At 37.0% G+C, this 16508-nt stretch overlaps 1 protein-coding gene across 2 annotated transcripts; it reads right to left on the reverse strand.

The window, feature by feature from the left end:
* Nucleotides 1-277: 277 nt before the first annotated feature.
* LOC147869532 (ubiquitin C-terminal hydrolase 13-like) lies at nt 278-13391 on the reverse strand. Of its 2 annotated transcripts, none has more exons than XM_087330543.1 (32): nt 13344-13391; nt 13100-13163; nt 12766-12913; nt 12071-12228; nt 10867-11132; nt 10554-10772; nt 10368-10476; nt 10175-10290; nt 9918-10016; nt 8945-9054; nt 8774-8848; nt 8505-8583; nt 8279-8425; nt 8107-8187; nt 7917-8036; nt 7646-7768; nt 7478-7555; nt 7296-7384; nt 7096-7204; nt 3984-4052; nt 3789-3899; nt 3070-3125; nt 2819-2996; nt 2639-2740; nt 2487-2558; nt 2334-2399; nt 2149-2214; nt 1975-2061; nt 1781-1894; nt 1129-1203; nt 960-1046; nt 278-878 (listed from the first exon to the last, which is right to left on the reverse strand). In XM_087330543.1, exons 1-32 carry the CDS (start codon nt 13371-13373, stop codon nt 837-839), a joined length of 3345 nt encoding a protein of 1114 aa, XP_087186669.1. In that variant the 5' UTR covers nt 13374-13391; the 3' UTR covers nt 278-836. The 2 variants fall into 2 exon arrangements, with proteins under 2 accessions (XP_087186669.1, XP_087186661.1); XM_087330535.1 differs by having other exon boundaries at nt 7475-7555.
* Between the last annotated feature and the right edge of the window lie 3117 nt (nt 13392-16508).

Raw genomic sequence — 16508 nt, forward strand, 5'->3', positions numbered from 1 at the left:
ACTTTTGCACAACTACAAGACTTTTGAACAAAGCACAAATCCCGCACCTTATTACAATTAGACGATACAGTTGTATTTTTAATTTTTTTCAGTAGATCAACTCATACTTTACTACATCAGTTGTTTTACAAAGAGCACTCTATAAAAGCTCAAAGGTCTCATGTGTCACTTTAGCCCCTAACAGATGATAATAGGTAATCCTCTCTTTCTCCAATGAAAATTGAGACAAGACAATATTAAATCATCCTCTCTTTCTCAAACGAAGTGCAAAACACAATTGGAAAAAATAACTTTTACACTACCCAAACGTGCTTTAGAACAGCAAAAAATGCCATGCCATACATACATTACAAGGATGTACTGCGATAATGTATATTGAGGCCTCCCTGCCCCCCTCAAGATCTTCCTTGCTCTAAATTTACATACCCTCTTAAAAGCCAGCAAAATGGCCTTCTTTCTGTGTTATTATACTGTTTGTCTCCATATTTTGATGATAGGACAAGTAATAATCTAGAAAAACTAAGTTGAACCTACCGCCACCCCTAGATATACATGATACCAACGAACAAAGGTTGTTGAGATATTTTCTATCAAATTTATGTAGGGCCTATATTGGTTATTCAAAACCAGCAAAGGATAAAATGCTTCACCAAACAATGCACAATCCGGGAAGGACATAAAGCTGCCACACCATGTCAAATTGGCATACACTACTTCATGCCGGTATTTGATATTCCCATCACTCAATGGCAAAAGAAGTAGAGTTGTGAACGCGTACATGATGAATTTCCATGGCATTGCCCCTCTACTGGATCTCCAAACATGCTTGTTTACAATCAATTATAGATCCGAACGGGTTTTTCATATACATGCCGCCCCTGAAGTCAAGATGGTAAGCCTTTGTAAGCTTTCCTATGATTTGTAAAGAAAAGAGATTGATTTACAGTTGATCCACTTACCTGATTTACTTGATGGCTTCTCTTTGGTGCATTGTCAGTGTGTTCCAATCCCAAGTAGTGTTCCCATGCACCATACGTGTCCTTCCTCTGTTGACGCTAAAGATTTAGTATCATAGGTTTTGGTTTGAGTTTTAACTCAAAATAAAGTGAAGATAACACAGAGACCCACCAGAAACCGACTAGAGACAATATCGCTGTCACTGAGGTACTCAGGACGGCCTAACGAGACGAATGCAAATTTCCACTGCATATCAACACAAGCAAATTATGTTGCCGTTCTAAGTTGTGCCCCTAAATTAACATTTCCATCCCTGCCATATTTGCAAAATCTGTTTTCCTTTCGAAACTCATAACCAAATTTTACATCCTTCAGCAAAACCCAAATCCTATGTTTTCTTTCTAAGCAGTGCCCACTTATCCAATTTGACTGCCTATGTAAATTTTGGAGAACCCAAAACTATAAACTCTAATCTTCTTCTCTAAGTCATGCCCACAAAGCATGTAAGAATCCCTAAGAGAAATCTGTGAAATTCAAAGTTCTAATGTTACTTTCTAGCATGTGCCCATTGTCCAAATTTTGAATTCCCAACCAGAATTCGCAAAACCCTAAATCCTATATTTCCTTCAAAAGCTATTTCTTGTCATGGATTTTTGAAACCCTATGCCTAAATTCCAAAACCCAAACTTTCCTTTCTAAGCTGTTCTCATAAAAACCAATTTGCAGCCCAAAGTCAAATGTGCAAAAATCTAAACCCTGAATTCCTTTTTTTAGCCCCCTAAACCAAATTCACATCACTAAAGGAAATATTTAAATCTTGAACCTTTGAGAACTCCTCTACTTGAACCTGCAGCTTCTTCTTAATACGCTCTTTCACACTTGATAATGTCTCATCTTCTTTTACAATCAACAAAAATGGTTCACCAAAATTCTGCACCTGTAGATAAATAGAAGATTTCACAGTCTGTCTTGGTAATAATTATATAACTGAAAGAAAAAGACAAGGAATCAAAATACCATCTGGGTCTGTGATGCATCCCATGTGAAATGATACACATGTATGAGTCTGCTATTGACAGTAAGTTGCTGTTGTTCCTCTGGAATCTGTACAAACAGATGGTGTAACACAACAAAGACAATACATAGGAACTTACAAAAATGGTATTAAAGATGAGACCAGTCGTAACACACCTCTTCTGCTCTTAGTCTCCAATATTGATCATTTATATGCTCGATTTTCTCATTCAAAGGAAAGACCTGCAATTGGTGGAGTTGTTAGCAAGTACATCCTCATGTTAAGGAATATCTTCTCTAATGTCTGCTCCTGATTATTTTCCATTGACCTTATCTAATTTCTGGTCTGAATTCAGTCTCACCTTATAGATCCTGTGGTAGAAAACCTCCAAGATTCTGAGCTCTGCCTTTGGATTTGATAGTTGAATCTTTAGAAAAACATATCACAAACCCTCTATTACTTCCCACGCAATAGAAGTCTTGTTTACTCTACAAGAAGTCACAGGAAGATGTACCTTTCCTTTGAGTTCATCAATAACATCTCCTATCGTACTCTGCTTTGGAAGCCGAATATTGTGCACTGAAACCTGACGTTTAGGCATCCTATTGGTAAGATTAAGGGACATTTATTAGCTACATCCTCAACATGAAATAATACTGACTATACCTCTTCGGTATGATCATTGTGAAAGGCCACTTTAAGAGTTTTAAGCCCTTGCAACTCGGGCAATGGAATATCCAGCACTTCAAAATACAAAATATCTGAAACCTGATAGAGAAGAATCCCAGAAAAAAATTAATCTTTGCCCTAGAAAGTATGCTCAGTTAATGAGAAAATAATTAAAACCTGTGTGTAATGCATAAGCATGTCACTCAGCCGTTCAACCCCCCTGTATTTGATCGACTGTGGCTTTGGTTGTTGCGAGTAACAGTTATGAGATGTCAATCTTATTTTTGCAGAATCTTCTACTCCCAATTTAGTGGCAACTCTTTCTACCACATCATCATAAGTATGTTGCTTTGACCTGAATTCCAGACAAAATTTAGGATCACAGAGAAAAGGGTATGAAAGTGAAAAGTTTAAGAAGAACAGCTTACAGCTCTAGGAAAAATCCTTCTTCTTTGGGTGTTTCAAGCTTTCGAAAATTTACAACCTTCAATTGAACAAAATTAAAAAGAAATAAAAAACCCTAAGATTTAAAAAGATTAAATCTCAGTCAAGCCTGATAGCTGAATCAGACTATTGGTACTATCTGTTATGATTTAAACAACCCTAAACCCTGAATAAATAGCAATGTGGATGTTACATGTGTGTGGATATGTCGGAATAAATCAACAATCATATCAAGATCATACATTGCTCGCACTGTTTTTTACTGAAGATTACATCTTAAGATATCACATACACAGCAACACATTTGCTATAAAGGCTGGTTCTTGTGGTAAACAGCTCAAAGCAGTTCCAAAATGTTCAGATCCTATTCAATGCTAATGTGTTCTGATTATAATCTGCATCTATTTTTCATATTTAAGTGGATTGAACTGGTAGTACCCTGAGTTTATCATAGTAGACTTTTGTTTCGAGTACCATACACATTTTTCAGGATATCATCTGAGATTAAATAAAGTGCTACATTCTTTACCCATGCCGTGAAGAAAAGCATAAAACAGCTGACATGAAATAAATCTGATCCTAGTGCACTCCATCAAACTAAAGTCTGGCATATCCTAGGATAGACAAAAATTCTATTCATGATAGAACAGGTTATAAGATATCAGTCACTGATAAGAGAAACAGCTAGAGCATATATGGATACCTGACGATTATGCACATATTCCAAGAATGATGGAATATCAGGAAAGCGACATTCTTCATTTACTTGCGGAGTAGGAACTTTTTGGTAACAAATTATGTCACCATCTTCCAGCTGCACATCACACACCATATATTATCCATCTGAAGTATGAAGAAATACTCAACACATGCTATCCCAGATACTGGCAAACTTTACCTGACAAGCTTTAAATGTTGCATTCTTATCTATGTGCTCACACATTACATTAGGTTCAAATTTGATCTCCTGGAATACACAGAATTCACATATAATCAAAACAAAAAAAGTACAACAGCCGATCAGTCAAAGATCTTCCTGCATTCTTGAAGATATCAAAGAGAGCAAAAGCAATAAACAAATTGTTGCCCTCAGAGATACAGATTTAATACTTCAAAACCAAATTTAAGTTTACAAAAATTGCAAAAGTTGGATAAGTGAGAAATGAAGGAAGTAGATCAAAATCATTAAAAACAACTATGTTCGCCTATATGACTAAGTGTACTATAGACATAGAGCACAATTCACAAGCATGTGTACACCCCATGATATTACTGATTGCATTGTCTACATCAAGAATTTCCAGGAGAGAGACAAGATTGTAACATGAAAAGGATTGGGGAGCTCAGGAAGATCAACAATCTTATATTTAAATTATTTATGTTCATGTGTCATTTCTGTTAGATGAAAATAGATATGTAATCATATTTAGGGAGCGGGAGTTCTACAATACTACATTCCCTCATCTTCACTGGCAAAGGCTGTTAGAGCTAGATCCTAATGTAAGCATATGATAAGGATATAATAGATAGATAGTTAGATAAGAGAGGAGAGAGAAAGAAGGGTGTCAATCCACCCAATCACCCCTGAGCAAAGAGATCGAGACGGACTCGAGCCTTGATCGGCGTCCCATACCACCACCGTGGCATCAAGTCATACCTGGTACTGGCGCGCTCGCCAAGAGTTTAATCACCACGAGGACAGAGTCTCAATGTAGTCGATAATCCCCCAAATGAGGGTAGCTAGGCCTCATATTTATAGCCAAGACTAAGGACCTCAAGCAAGTTCACACTTGGCCTTAATGGATTGTCTCAATCCCAAGGATTAAAAGTAATCCTTCCCTTCTTTACACTCTCGTTTAACCTGCACACTTTATATCCACGTGTATAGAATCTTACCACAGGATATTATATGGTCATGCCCGTAACAAAGGCAATGAGCTAGCTAATTACCACATAAGAACCAGATAGACTGACCCCTATGAAGAAGCTTTACAGATTATAAACAATGGGATTTCATATTTTACCTATCTTTTCACACTCACTCTCCCATATCTGTGTCTGGAATTTCGTTCTGTTGACATGATGCATTACAATTCATCTTTCTATGCTGGGTTTCACTCCTATTAATATCAGGCCATGGCAAACATGAGACGCCATCTGGTTTGGATTACATTGTGTCAATAGGAAGTACATTCACTCACATCAAAGAGATCCGTAATGAAAGCGTTAATGTCCTTCATTTCATTTTTCTAAATAGAAAAGCAATTTCAGCACATCTTGCTTTTAGAGTGGGATCTTCAGCATAAAAAAGTAGCTTTAGAAATGTCTTCTCACTTGACCTTCGTGCAAGTGAAAGATCAATTATTGTTTGAAAAAACAACAATTTATCCAGCTATTTTTTGGAAGCCATGATGTATCTGCACTCAGGCTTGACATGATAAGTTTAATGTGTTCTTGATCTTTTATCATGACGATTTTCTTAAACATGTTTTTACATGCAAATTACCCTGCAAACATGCAGAAATGTGAGGAGAAAAGTTTTTGATATTACAATAGTTCCATTAAGCTGTGCTCTTGATCTTTTATAGCCCAAGAGAGATCATGTACAATTTTCTTATACATGTTTTTACGTGCATCAATTCACCTGCAAACATGCAGAAATGTGAAGAGAAAAGTTTTAAATATTACAATAGTTTCATCGAACTGGATCCAAATTATAGTTCCTTCAAGGTTCAATTCCTGATTCAAATTTCGGTATTCTTATGGTACAGTAGGAGACAGAAGGAGCCGGTGGGACAAGGTGTGAAAAGGAGACAGAAGGAGCTGAGCACAAACAGCCAAATAAAGGGAGCCGAGTATTTAAAACGATTGGAACTAACCATGCTTCCCAAAAAATAGGAAAGCATGTAATCGTATATAAGGACTGTGTGAATGACAACAAAGGGGGATAATATTGTTAGACAAGAAAAGAGAGAAAGAAAGAAAGATATATTAACGTCTTTTAAGAGGCCAAAATGGCCTATAAGACCAAATAAGAGATTACATCTTGAGTATTTTCTCATCTTTGAGAACAAATCAAAATAAAATAAATATTACACAGTAAATATAAAAGTAAATAAGATGAAAAGAGAAGAAACGAGGAAATCTGGTTTTTGGCACATGTGAGATTCTCAAGTTAAGTATATTGTAGCTTTTGTCTTCGAAAGATCTCTAGCATAGGTCGATCCAGAATGGAAATATCTCTGAAGCGAGGGAAGCACCTACAATGGCGGGAGATAATGGCTTTTATCTGTCGAGAGAGAGAGAGAGAGAGTGCTATACCGACAGTCAATCAGTACTTGTATCTGTATGTATTCATAATCAAGTATTCTTTCTTGTGGGGTCAATCCTGTGTGCCTAACATGTAATCTAAGTATATGATCTGTGTGTAATCGCGAGCCTGTGATCGGTTGTAGCCGCCAATTTGACAGGAGATCTGTTACTACATCCCTAAGAAGTTCTAAAGAGTTGTCTGCATCCCTGAGTGTCGTGCGGATCGGACGAACTCAGGGATTCACCAAGAGTGTTATCTAGGAATTCCTTGGGGCAGAGTTACCTCCCCTAACTCCAATATCCGGCTAAGTGCATAGCCGATGGGACGACCCAAGGTCCCTTCCTTCCTACCACAATCACCTTGGTCCGGTTACTCGGAAGTAGTAATCAAGAGTGTGTTCCTCCAGAAATGGGTAACAAACATAAATAAGCACCTGTAGAAATGTATTTGGGTATCTATATAGAAAAATGTATTTTCAAATCAAGAAATTTTATTCTCTGCACACTTTTGAGGATTGTTTTGGTAAAGCATGGGCATAGAATGAGAAATATTATGGGTAAAAGATTTGACTTGCAAAATCAAGGTTTAAAACATAAATGAAATTCAGCTGTTACTGAAACTGCATTTGTTTTCAGGTGGATAAGATCTAAAAGGTCTTGTAACAATATGGAAACATAGATTAACATAATAAACAGACCTCATAAAGTTCAATTTCTTCCTCTGGGGCAAATCCAGCAAATTCATTCAGCTTCTCCAGTATTTCTCGAGGTTTTCCTCCAACCTTCACAAATGTTCTCCCTACATACCTGAGCACATTATATGTAACAGTTAACATACTTGTCCACTTTTGCATTATGTGTGTAATTACTGCAACTTTAACAATAGTGTAACTTCTACCGAAGTTCTTCCTTGATTGGATCATATAGCTTGAAGAACAGTAAAATATCAATGTTTGATTTGGCTGGCAGCGGCTGAGGTATTCCTTGCTGTTATCCACAAATAAAAATGTAAACTTTACTTTAAAATCAACATTTACAGGGATAAACTATTCTGAACAATTTGAAGCCGAGTCATACTACCTTGTCTCGATTAATTTCCAGAAACAGCTTCAAGTCTGCATTATACGCCTTGTTTGCATTATCTTTTATGCTTCCAACCTGCAATTCAAGATTATAATATTCGATTTCTTTATCATTTGCGTAATGCTCTTTCTTGACAGACAAATAGTTATGGCTAGAACCTCTTACAGGCAGGGATTCTTCAGCTTCTGTCATTGGTCTGTTTGGTCGAAAAGTATGATTCTGCCTTTTTGCCCAAACCCAATAACGTTGGCATTCAACAGGTATATTAAATTCCTCAGCCATATATTCCTGTTTGTAAACACAGAAATACATACAAGGAGAGCAACAATGTTCAAAGATCACACTGCAGGACGATAAAACACAAAGAAAAACCACATTTTATACTCACATCATGAAAAAAATCAGAGCACTCAAATTCAATGCACATCCATCATACCTTAAATGTTTTAAATGGGATATGTTTTTGCTTCCGAAAGCCTCGAACTTTATCATGATCAACAAGATCAAAATATATCTCTTTTCCTATTTGCTTAGCAAGGTCCTCATCCGAAGCTACCTGTACAATGGAGCATAGATTATAAAATTGGTTAAATCAAACCCTATGCAGATTGGATGCATGAACTCACCTTGATGGCTGTATACAAGTGTGCTTCTGCTTTCTCCTTTCTCTTCATTTCCTTCTCTTCTTGCTCTTTTTTCAATCTAACCTGGTTACATGAACATTCAACTGGTCGTAAGCCAGATAAACATACTATTTAATAAATCCCAAAAACTGGGGTAGAAGCTTCTACAATATACCCGAAGATGTTCAGCAATATCTTTTTCGTCAACAATGCAACCAACTTTTTCCTTGTCTGATTCTCTAACATATACAAGCATGTAAGCGTTCGAATACTTTGTAAATCTGAAAGGCGCTGTATTGTAACCAGGATTGACTTGAGGAAGCTGAGAAATATTAAAAAAGATAATAGTTACCACTCAGCAGATATCAACACTAATGGCATTATTTATATAATGAACTCACTTCCTCCTCTCCACCATATTGCTCTTCCAAAGCTCGTTTTGCATCCTCTTTTGTCACTCGCTCATCATCAAATTTATACCTGCAGGAATCAATATTTGACCTCAGTGCCAAGTAAATTATACCTGCTGAGAAGCTTATAAGGAATTAAAAGAATTGGCATAAATTCCAAGTAAAAATAGAGCTAGATACAAACAGGATATTATCTATAAATATTTGGATCAATTAAAGTTACATTGCATCCATCTCTAGAATCGGAAACAATTGCATACCATTGATCTGAGAGTGTAGGCCGTATATAAGCATAATAATGGCCACCATGTACACCACCACTATGAACCAGCACACTATCACCAAACGGAAGGGTCAGTTTAATAGATTTAGTAGCTCTTCTATGATCAAGTTAACAGCTTATGTATAAATAAGGGCAAAAGACAACAGACCTATGAAGAGTATAGAGATTACGAACACTTCGATCAGCCTCTGGTGTTAAATACTTTCCATTCTCTCTATCCAAATCAAGTTGTAACGGGAATTCATAACGATCGTTTATCTACAAATAAATAAATAGTCAACAGAGGAAACAATGTTGGGCAAAGTTATACAGGCAATATGAAACACAATGGCATACATCAAGTTAGCATATCATAATAAGGATTAACAACTTATTGATGAACATAGCAGGAAACTGGGGACGTAAGCAAATCCAACCTTACAACCATCACCAACCCATGGCACTCAAATATAAGCAAAAGAAAGTAAAAATCCAAAGGTATCAGACAAGCGTGTTATAAATGGAAGTCAGTCACGATCTTAGGGAAGAGTACAGCATAAGTTTGTATATCATCTCATGGCTTCTTTATCTCTTTCTAATCGCGTCAGTATAGACTACTGTAAGCTCATGTGCATGATAGCAAAAAATAATGACCTCTATCCATCTAAATAGTTCACATGTCTTGTGAGAGTATCGATGTATCCATGCATTTCTTCTGGGTTCTCGATTGAGTGCTTCATCAAGCTGCATCACTTGTGTAGAAGGTAAATGAATGAGTGTATGTGAATTTCGTAATGAAGTGTATAGAATAATGAAGAAGCAAACTTCTACTTTCTGTAAAAGCAAATACAAAATTAAATATGTTTTTAGAAAGCACAGTATTCAATCTTGATACAGAATCATGCACATTAATGTACAAAATTCTCTTAGAAATTTTGCAGTTACTTGATAAACATCTAGTTTTCTTAACCTAGCAATTGAATACTCTTGCAGGAAATGTAGGTACGTTTTTAATTCATTAAAGACATAAGCTGTGACATTATGTGTGCCTATAGCATATCATGCAGAACTTAATCGTATTCGCAAAAGAAACTGTGTATATTGAAAATGAAAAGCAATACACGGAGTAGGGTAGGAACAACCTTAACCATCATATCCCTTGAGAAATCATATTCAAAACGCTTTAACTGTAACTGGAGTACTGGAGGAAAATCAATAAAAAGAACTCCTTTCTTAGCATCCTGCAGGGAAAATATTTGAGAAGCTATAATTTCCAAAGTAAAAGAAACTTGATATCTCAGAGAGAAGCAACTTTGAATGATAACTTGATAATAAACCATCTGACAACTCTGCTGAATTTTTGCTACAGATAGTAAAAGTCCTGTAAAAGGTCACACACCTGCAAACCATGCTGCTCTGCATGATACTTATTATCACCATCCAATCTTTCCACCTCAACATATTTGTCAAAAGAAGCATACACATCTTTGCAACCTTTAACATCCAACTGCAAATCTGAGATCAATATACAAACCCTTAGTCACCTTGATACTACGCACAATATATGAGAGAGGGGGAGAGTTTGTATCAACCATAAAATGACTCTTTTCGAGTTGATTTGTAGTCGACATTAATGCACTCAATATAGTTCATGTGATGCCCTTCAAAAAGCTGTTGAATTGTTCCTTCAACTGCTGTACCCTGCTCAAGCAAATAAAACAGCGAATTAACAAGGTAAAGGGTTCTCAAGAATTCAGCTACCAGAAACAGCCAATTACCTTCATTTTGTCTTCAAGTTTCTCACAAAGAACACGATTCAGCTCTTGCACATCATGTTGCATGAACGAGTCGTATGTGTCCCAACCGAAAGATTTTGTCAAGTCTTTTGTTGCTACACTTGTATCATTATATTGGATCTTGTAAAATAAGCTTTGTAAAGCCAGAGGTATGCTGCTTGAAGGCACATCGTTCTCAGTTGTAGGCATATGGTACACTGCCTGTCCAAAACAGCCGATAAGTCATTGTCGTCTTTGCATGTAATAGAAATAGGTTTGATACCAGAAGCATTAGGTAGTAGGAAGGAAGAAGCACCTTGCGAAAGTAGGGGATATGGTACAAAGTCTGAAGAAGAGAGTTCATGTAACATGTGGCCCCTTGATTCTTCAACCCCACAAACCCTGTCTCTTTTTTAGAATCATAAGCCCAATAATCTCCGGCCTTTCTGACAGCAACTTCTGCTTCTACAATAACGGTGTCATTCACCAAATAGCCTCGATTTGAATGGTTTAAATCATGTAGAGACATGAAAGAGGTAAATCCCCAGTCGCTTTCCCTTGCTGTAAATTGATGTTGTGTATCTGGAGCATATGACCAGCCATGATCAAGTTTACAAACACGAAAAATATCAATCAAAATAGACTCTCTGTGCCCTCTTATAATTACACAGTTGTTTAATTTGGAGCCTTTCCATCAAATGAACTAAATAAATGCTCAAACTCATGAGATCTGACAAATTTGATTAACACTCAATGTAAATGAATACAAACAACGATAGAGTAGATCTCTCCTAATGAACCAAGTTCCCTAAGTTGAGGCCAATCAGCCGATTAAGAGGTTTATAAGCATCCACGGGAGGCATAATGCACAGCGAAGTAACTGCACCGAGACATTTATGTGGCTAAATCCATTTATGGAAAGTAAATGGTCAGACAAGGATGCGCAATAGTAGCCAGCCCTTTATATAAACAGAGTGAGGGCAGTGTCCAAACCATGGTTTTATCAAGACTGTAAGCGTCTATAGGGACACCTGACAGCTGATTGGCCTGTCTCAAGTCTTGGTTCTGCTCCTAACTGCATAATGAACATATCTTTACATGTACATTCATTATATACTCCCTATTGACGAGCATTGAATGTTTAAGTACTGAATGAAGTATTGGTACACAAGGTTGGCTAACCCTTCTCTAAATCCTAGGAGCTTCCCATGGACAATGTCCGTGACTACACCATAGTTATTGAGCCCCAGGTTTCCATAAGTCTGGCAAGAGTGTTTATTAGGGTATCGCTAGCCTTGAAATGACTCAGTTACATATTAAAAGCATAGTTACCTGCATGCTCATAACAACCTATGATCAAGTTGGATAACTTGAGGAAAGTTTAGATCAAAATGCACAATATTTGTATGCCTAACTAGGTTTACACAGTTCCTTTCCATGAAATATTTTCAGTCAAAGAACTGATGGAGGGAATTGGAAACTACACCATATGATTAATTATTAAGCTAAAGATTAAGTACCTTTGCGAATGTTGTGCTTGGGGTCTATCTGATTAACAATCGTGAGACTGAAATGAGCATATCGACTCCAACCATAGTGCAAAACCGCAGAGTCAGCAACATCAAGGTACATTGATAAGTTGTCCACATTATTGCCCTTCGGGAAAATCAGAACACGCCTGTACAACAATTGATCGAACTCATAAGGTGATAGATTCCTAGCTATAAAAATCAAATCCTAGAACAGTTGGCAGAAAGGAGTAGTTTAGAATAATTCCCAAGCCCAGAGAAACAGTTGACCTACATTTGGGCTTAGGTTATTACATGATCACCATTAACTTTTGATTTTGAAGGTACAAAACCTTCTCAATTATGTGATGTTCAAAATTTAAAATCTTTTGAGCATTGAGATGTGTGTTAATAAATCATTTCAAATAGATTTATGACCTCTTGGTTCAATTGTTTTTCAAACAACTGTAAATATATTAGGAACCAAACCCTAATAAAAATGAGCATGTTTTGATACTATCCGTGCTAGAAAGAAATCTGAGTTTTGTGTAACTTGCACTTGCACAAATATAAAAAAATGAACCATTTTGATATGTATGGTACCAAAACCTCTACATTATGCTTAGAAAATATTACAGATGTTTACTGGTGAAGCTTTACTAGCTTTTGGCTAAGAAAATAAATAATTTGGTGTTAGATGCTCTCACCATTTATAACTACCGACAACGAATGTCTCCGAATACATCTTTCTCGAGGTGAGCTTCGAGAATCCACTGATCTTCCATGTGAACTTCCCTTGAAGCGGATCCTCAGCCTGCGGTGCAGCCTCGGCAGTTGGGATGCCTTCTGATTGCACTGAGGCCACTCCCAAAAAATGCAAAAAGATATCATAATAAATCAGAAACTATAAAGGCAATGGGAAAAACAAGCAAGCATCAACTAAATGTGAAGATACTGTGAATAAATGCATTGGAAAAGAGCTGCGGGGAAAATCAAACAATCAATCGAATCAAGAAAGTGGGAAATTTGACGTTTTCTTACCTTCCATTTGTTCTTCCGCCGCATCACCATCAGAGGCGATAGGGTCAGGCAGCATGTTCTCATCCTGGGGGGGGTACAAGAAGAAGGAGACATAAAAGAAAACAGGAGGCAAAAAATCAGAGACGTGTGGATCTGCATGAGGATGAGAGGAAATGGGGGGAAAGAAAGAAGAAAGGGAAAGCGCAAAGCACACGGCAAGAAAGAAGAAGGAATTTAGGGTTTAGCTGGGGGGGGAGAGAATTACCTGGATGGGAGGAGGACTCATCCTCGTCATGGGGCGTCTTTGGGGGGGGGGGGGGGGGGGGGGGGGTCCTTGAGGTCTTCTCCCCTTAGAGCTCTCTCTCTCTGTCTCTGTCTCTGTCTCTGTCTCTGTCTCTCTGGTGGGTGACTCGTGAGCTTGCTTGCTGCTTGCTTTCTTTTTGATGTTGCTTCAGAGAAGGAAGGAAGGAAGGAAGAAGAAGAATGACAAGTGTGTTTTTTTCTCTTAAAGAAGGGAAGGGGAAGGGGAAGTGTTATACTGTATACATATATGTATCATGTATACATACATGTATATATACGTGTATGTATACATGTATGTATGTATGTATGTACGCATCCATTTCTCCTTCTCCTTTGGCCGAGGGACCTAGTACCCCAGAACCATGCCTTCTTCAAGACCCCCAAAAAAACCGTCGGAAATATCCGGGACCTCCCCCCCGCCCAAAGAGGTCGTCAATAGAACCGGTCGAGCCCCAATCAGTCCTTCCTGTTTCACCATGTTCTGAGGTTTGCATCTTCGAGAAATTCCGGGAGAATGTAATGGCACTTTGTAACAATCGATCCCACTTTGTGCTCGTGATCAACTCGTTGGCCTCCCCCCCCCCCCCCCCCCCCCCCCCCCCCCCCCCCCGTGAGGATGCAAGCTAAGCTAATCTTCAACTGAGTTCCTTTCAATATCTTTGAGGTGATGACCATTGTTAATATGATCGACATAAGAAACCTAGTTTGCTATTAAATAAATGTTCATATGGTGCATTTCGTGGTTTGAAAGTGAATGGAAGCGAGAAGAGGTCGAGGATTGTATGTAGATAGAGGTATGCATCCCTCTCGTCTCCCTTTTAACTCTACCAAGTTACCCTTCTATTCGAGCCAATTGTCTCAAAATTGGTGCTTTGAGGAGTCTTGTAGCTTCGTCTTAGTACACTGGTGTTGCGTCCATCCCCTTAGTTGTGGAAGGCAATTGGAAAGCCATGCTTTTAGTTGTACGATGTTAGTGCGCGTGATATCAATGAAGAATTATGAACCACAATAATACTTCTATCGGAACACCTTGAAGTTTACAAAACACGGATTGCTTTCTCAATATCGTGACGTGTTTATTTGTTTCATAAATTTACAACAACCTACGACCAATCGAATCCTAAAGGATGTAGGGGTTACATGACATGTATAAATATGCACCCCTTTCATGTTTGTTGTAGTGAGGAAGGCCTTACTTTGTTGGCATCATCTAATGATTATTTGGGGATTGGTATTTACTCCATACTTTCCATTTCTACAAATCCATCTATGCAATTTTCTTTTTATTGTTTTTATGAAAATTGTATGTACTTGTTTATAACAAAGTTGTCATTTCTTTGTATATTTCCCCCCACTAGAAAACATTTTTGTAATCCAACGATAATTATTGCATTATACTTCATTTTATTATGTATTCCTTTTTATGTATTTGTATTTATATACTCTTTTTTTGGTTGTGTGCGAGTTTTGGCTAGAAATTCTTGCATCAATAAAGTGTTGGTAATTCTACGGAGTATATTGTTATAAGTTATGGTGTTATGGAAAACAAAACCCTTTTTAAGTGTCAAGAACATCAACATTGTTGATATAATGCTCGAGTATTTTTTTTCAAAGAAAGATGCACCTTAGTATATTACTTGAAAACTGTACATAGAGAAAACACAAGGAGACATTTCATCTCACTTCTATTGTTGATATAATGCTCATGTTCTTGGATCTTTTGAAATAACGTTGAAATATTAGCCATATTGTTTACAAGAACTTCGTCAACTTGAATAAATAAAGCTATGGAGTGAAAATGATATTTGTGATTTTTTTATGTCTAAACTATGAGTGTCTCAATATTCATATACTCAATCATCATACTTTTTCACAAAGGAAGGAAATGTGTAATGCCAACTATTGTACTTTCATATATTGTAGAAGTGTTAATGGTATAGATACTAAAAGCATGGACAATATATTACGCAAAGAGAGAATATACGGTGGCTTTGAGGCAAACAAGCAAGATGGTGTTTTCTAAACCACAATTTATAAGATTTAATCATGAATGCATTTGTTGATGAGATCCTCAAGTTAAATCTAACATAAACATGATCTAATGGTTAAGCTACTTAGGATTGTTACTTCATCATTTGTTTCTCTATTTCGAGTTTTGTGTTTCACAAATTAGGGTCTTTGCTTATGAGCTCAAGATCGAGGCTTTCTGTGTTTTTCATGTTAGGATTTAAAGCTCAAACATGGTTTACGATTTAGAGTTTAGGACACAAGTTCTAGGCAATGCATTGCCGAATACAACAAAACCATCGAAGAACATTCAAATGACATGATCTCATATGTCGTTTCCATTTTGAGAGAGGGTTCATGAGGTGGAGTACTGATCAAATAATTTTTTCATCATGTTGATGTAAATTTGCATCGTTGAACTCCTAGTAATAAAATTCCATTATGCATATAAATTCACGATTTTGTATGTCATTTACCTCGTCTTCGACTATATATGTAGGGTTTTAGAGCTAATATGCATATGAAGCAACTAATTTAGCGTTCAAGGATTGGGACTATAAGGTTTAAAAATGTATGGTTTTAGAGAAATACGTAGTAAACAACTTAGAGTTGTTACATTTGCTTGTGAGAGATTGAAGGTTTCATCTTCTCTTTCGAGTGATTGGGATGTTTCCATAAAAGAAGAGAAAATCATACTGTTTAAAGCTTTAGCAATGTCCCAGAATACCATGACATGACAATATATGAAATAAGTAAAGAGTTTCATAAAACTGAGCACAAACATCATAAATAGATATGGAATAATTTGGGCAACAGAAAGTAGATCGATATTGAAGCCATGGTTTTGCCTTAACTTACATGGCAAATTTTTTAAATGTTAGGACTATGTTTATTTTCTAGTGATAAAGGCAACCATAAAAGATCCACAGGTCTAACATTTAAAATTGCACTGATACATGATCCGACAATGAAACGGAAAAAAGCTGTGGTTCCTCTTCCCAAGCAATGGGATGCAGGGGCAGGGGTATTCTGGTAATTTATGAAAACTTAACACAGTGGTAGTATGCATGGTGCAGCTATGTATGTACTCAGTGCTGCTGCTTATTTGAAGGCCAGAGGC

Source organism: Azolla caroliniana, unplaced genomic scaffold, assembly GCF_043228905.1.
Source record: "Azolla caroliniana isolate FFs.n. ecotype wild unplaced genomic scaffold, voAzoCaro1.0.p SCAF_1, whole genome shotgun sequence".
NCBI classification, from domain to species: Eukaryota; Viridiplantae; Streptophyta; class Polypodiopsida; order Salviniales; family Salviniaceae; genus Azolla; species Azolla caroliniana.

Coding starts and splice junctions, on each gene's coding strand:
- LOC147869532 (XM_087330535.1), bottom strand. CDS start 13,373: ATGACGAGGATGAGTCCTCCTCCCATCCAG. Junction 8,188..8,278: donor ATATTGCTGAACATCTTCGG/GTATATTGTAGA, acceptor TCATGTAACCAG/GTTAGATTGAAAAAAGAGCA. Junction 2,215..2,333: donor TCTACCACAGGATCTATAAG/GTGAGACTGAAT, acceptor CACCAATTGCAG/GTCTTTCCTTTGAATGAGAA.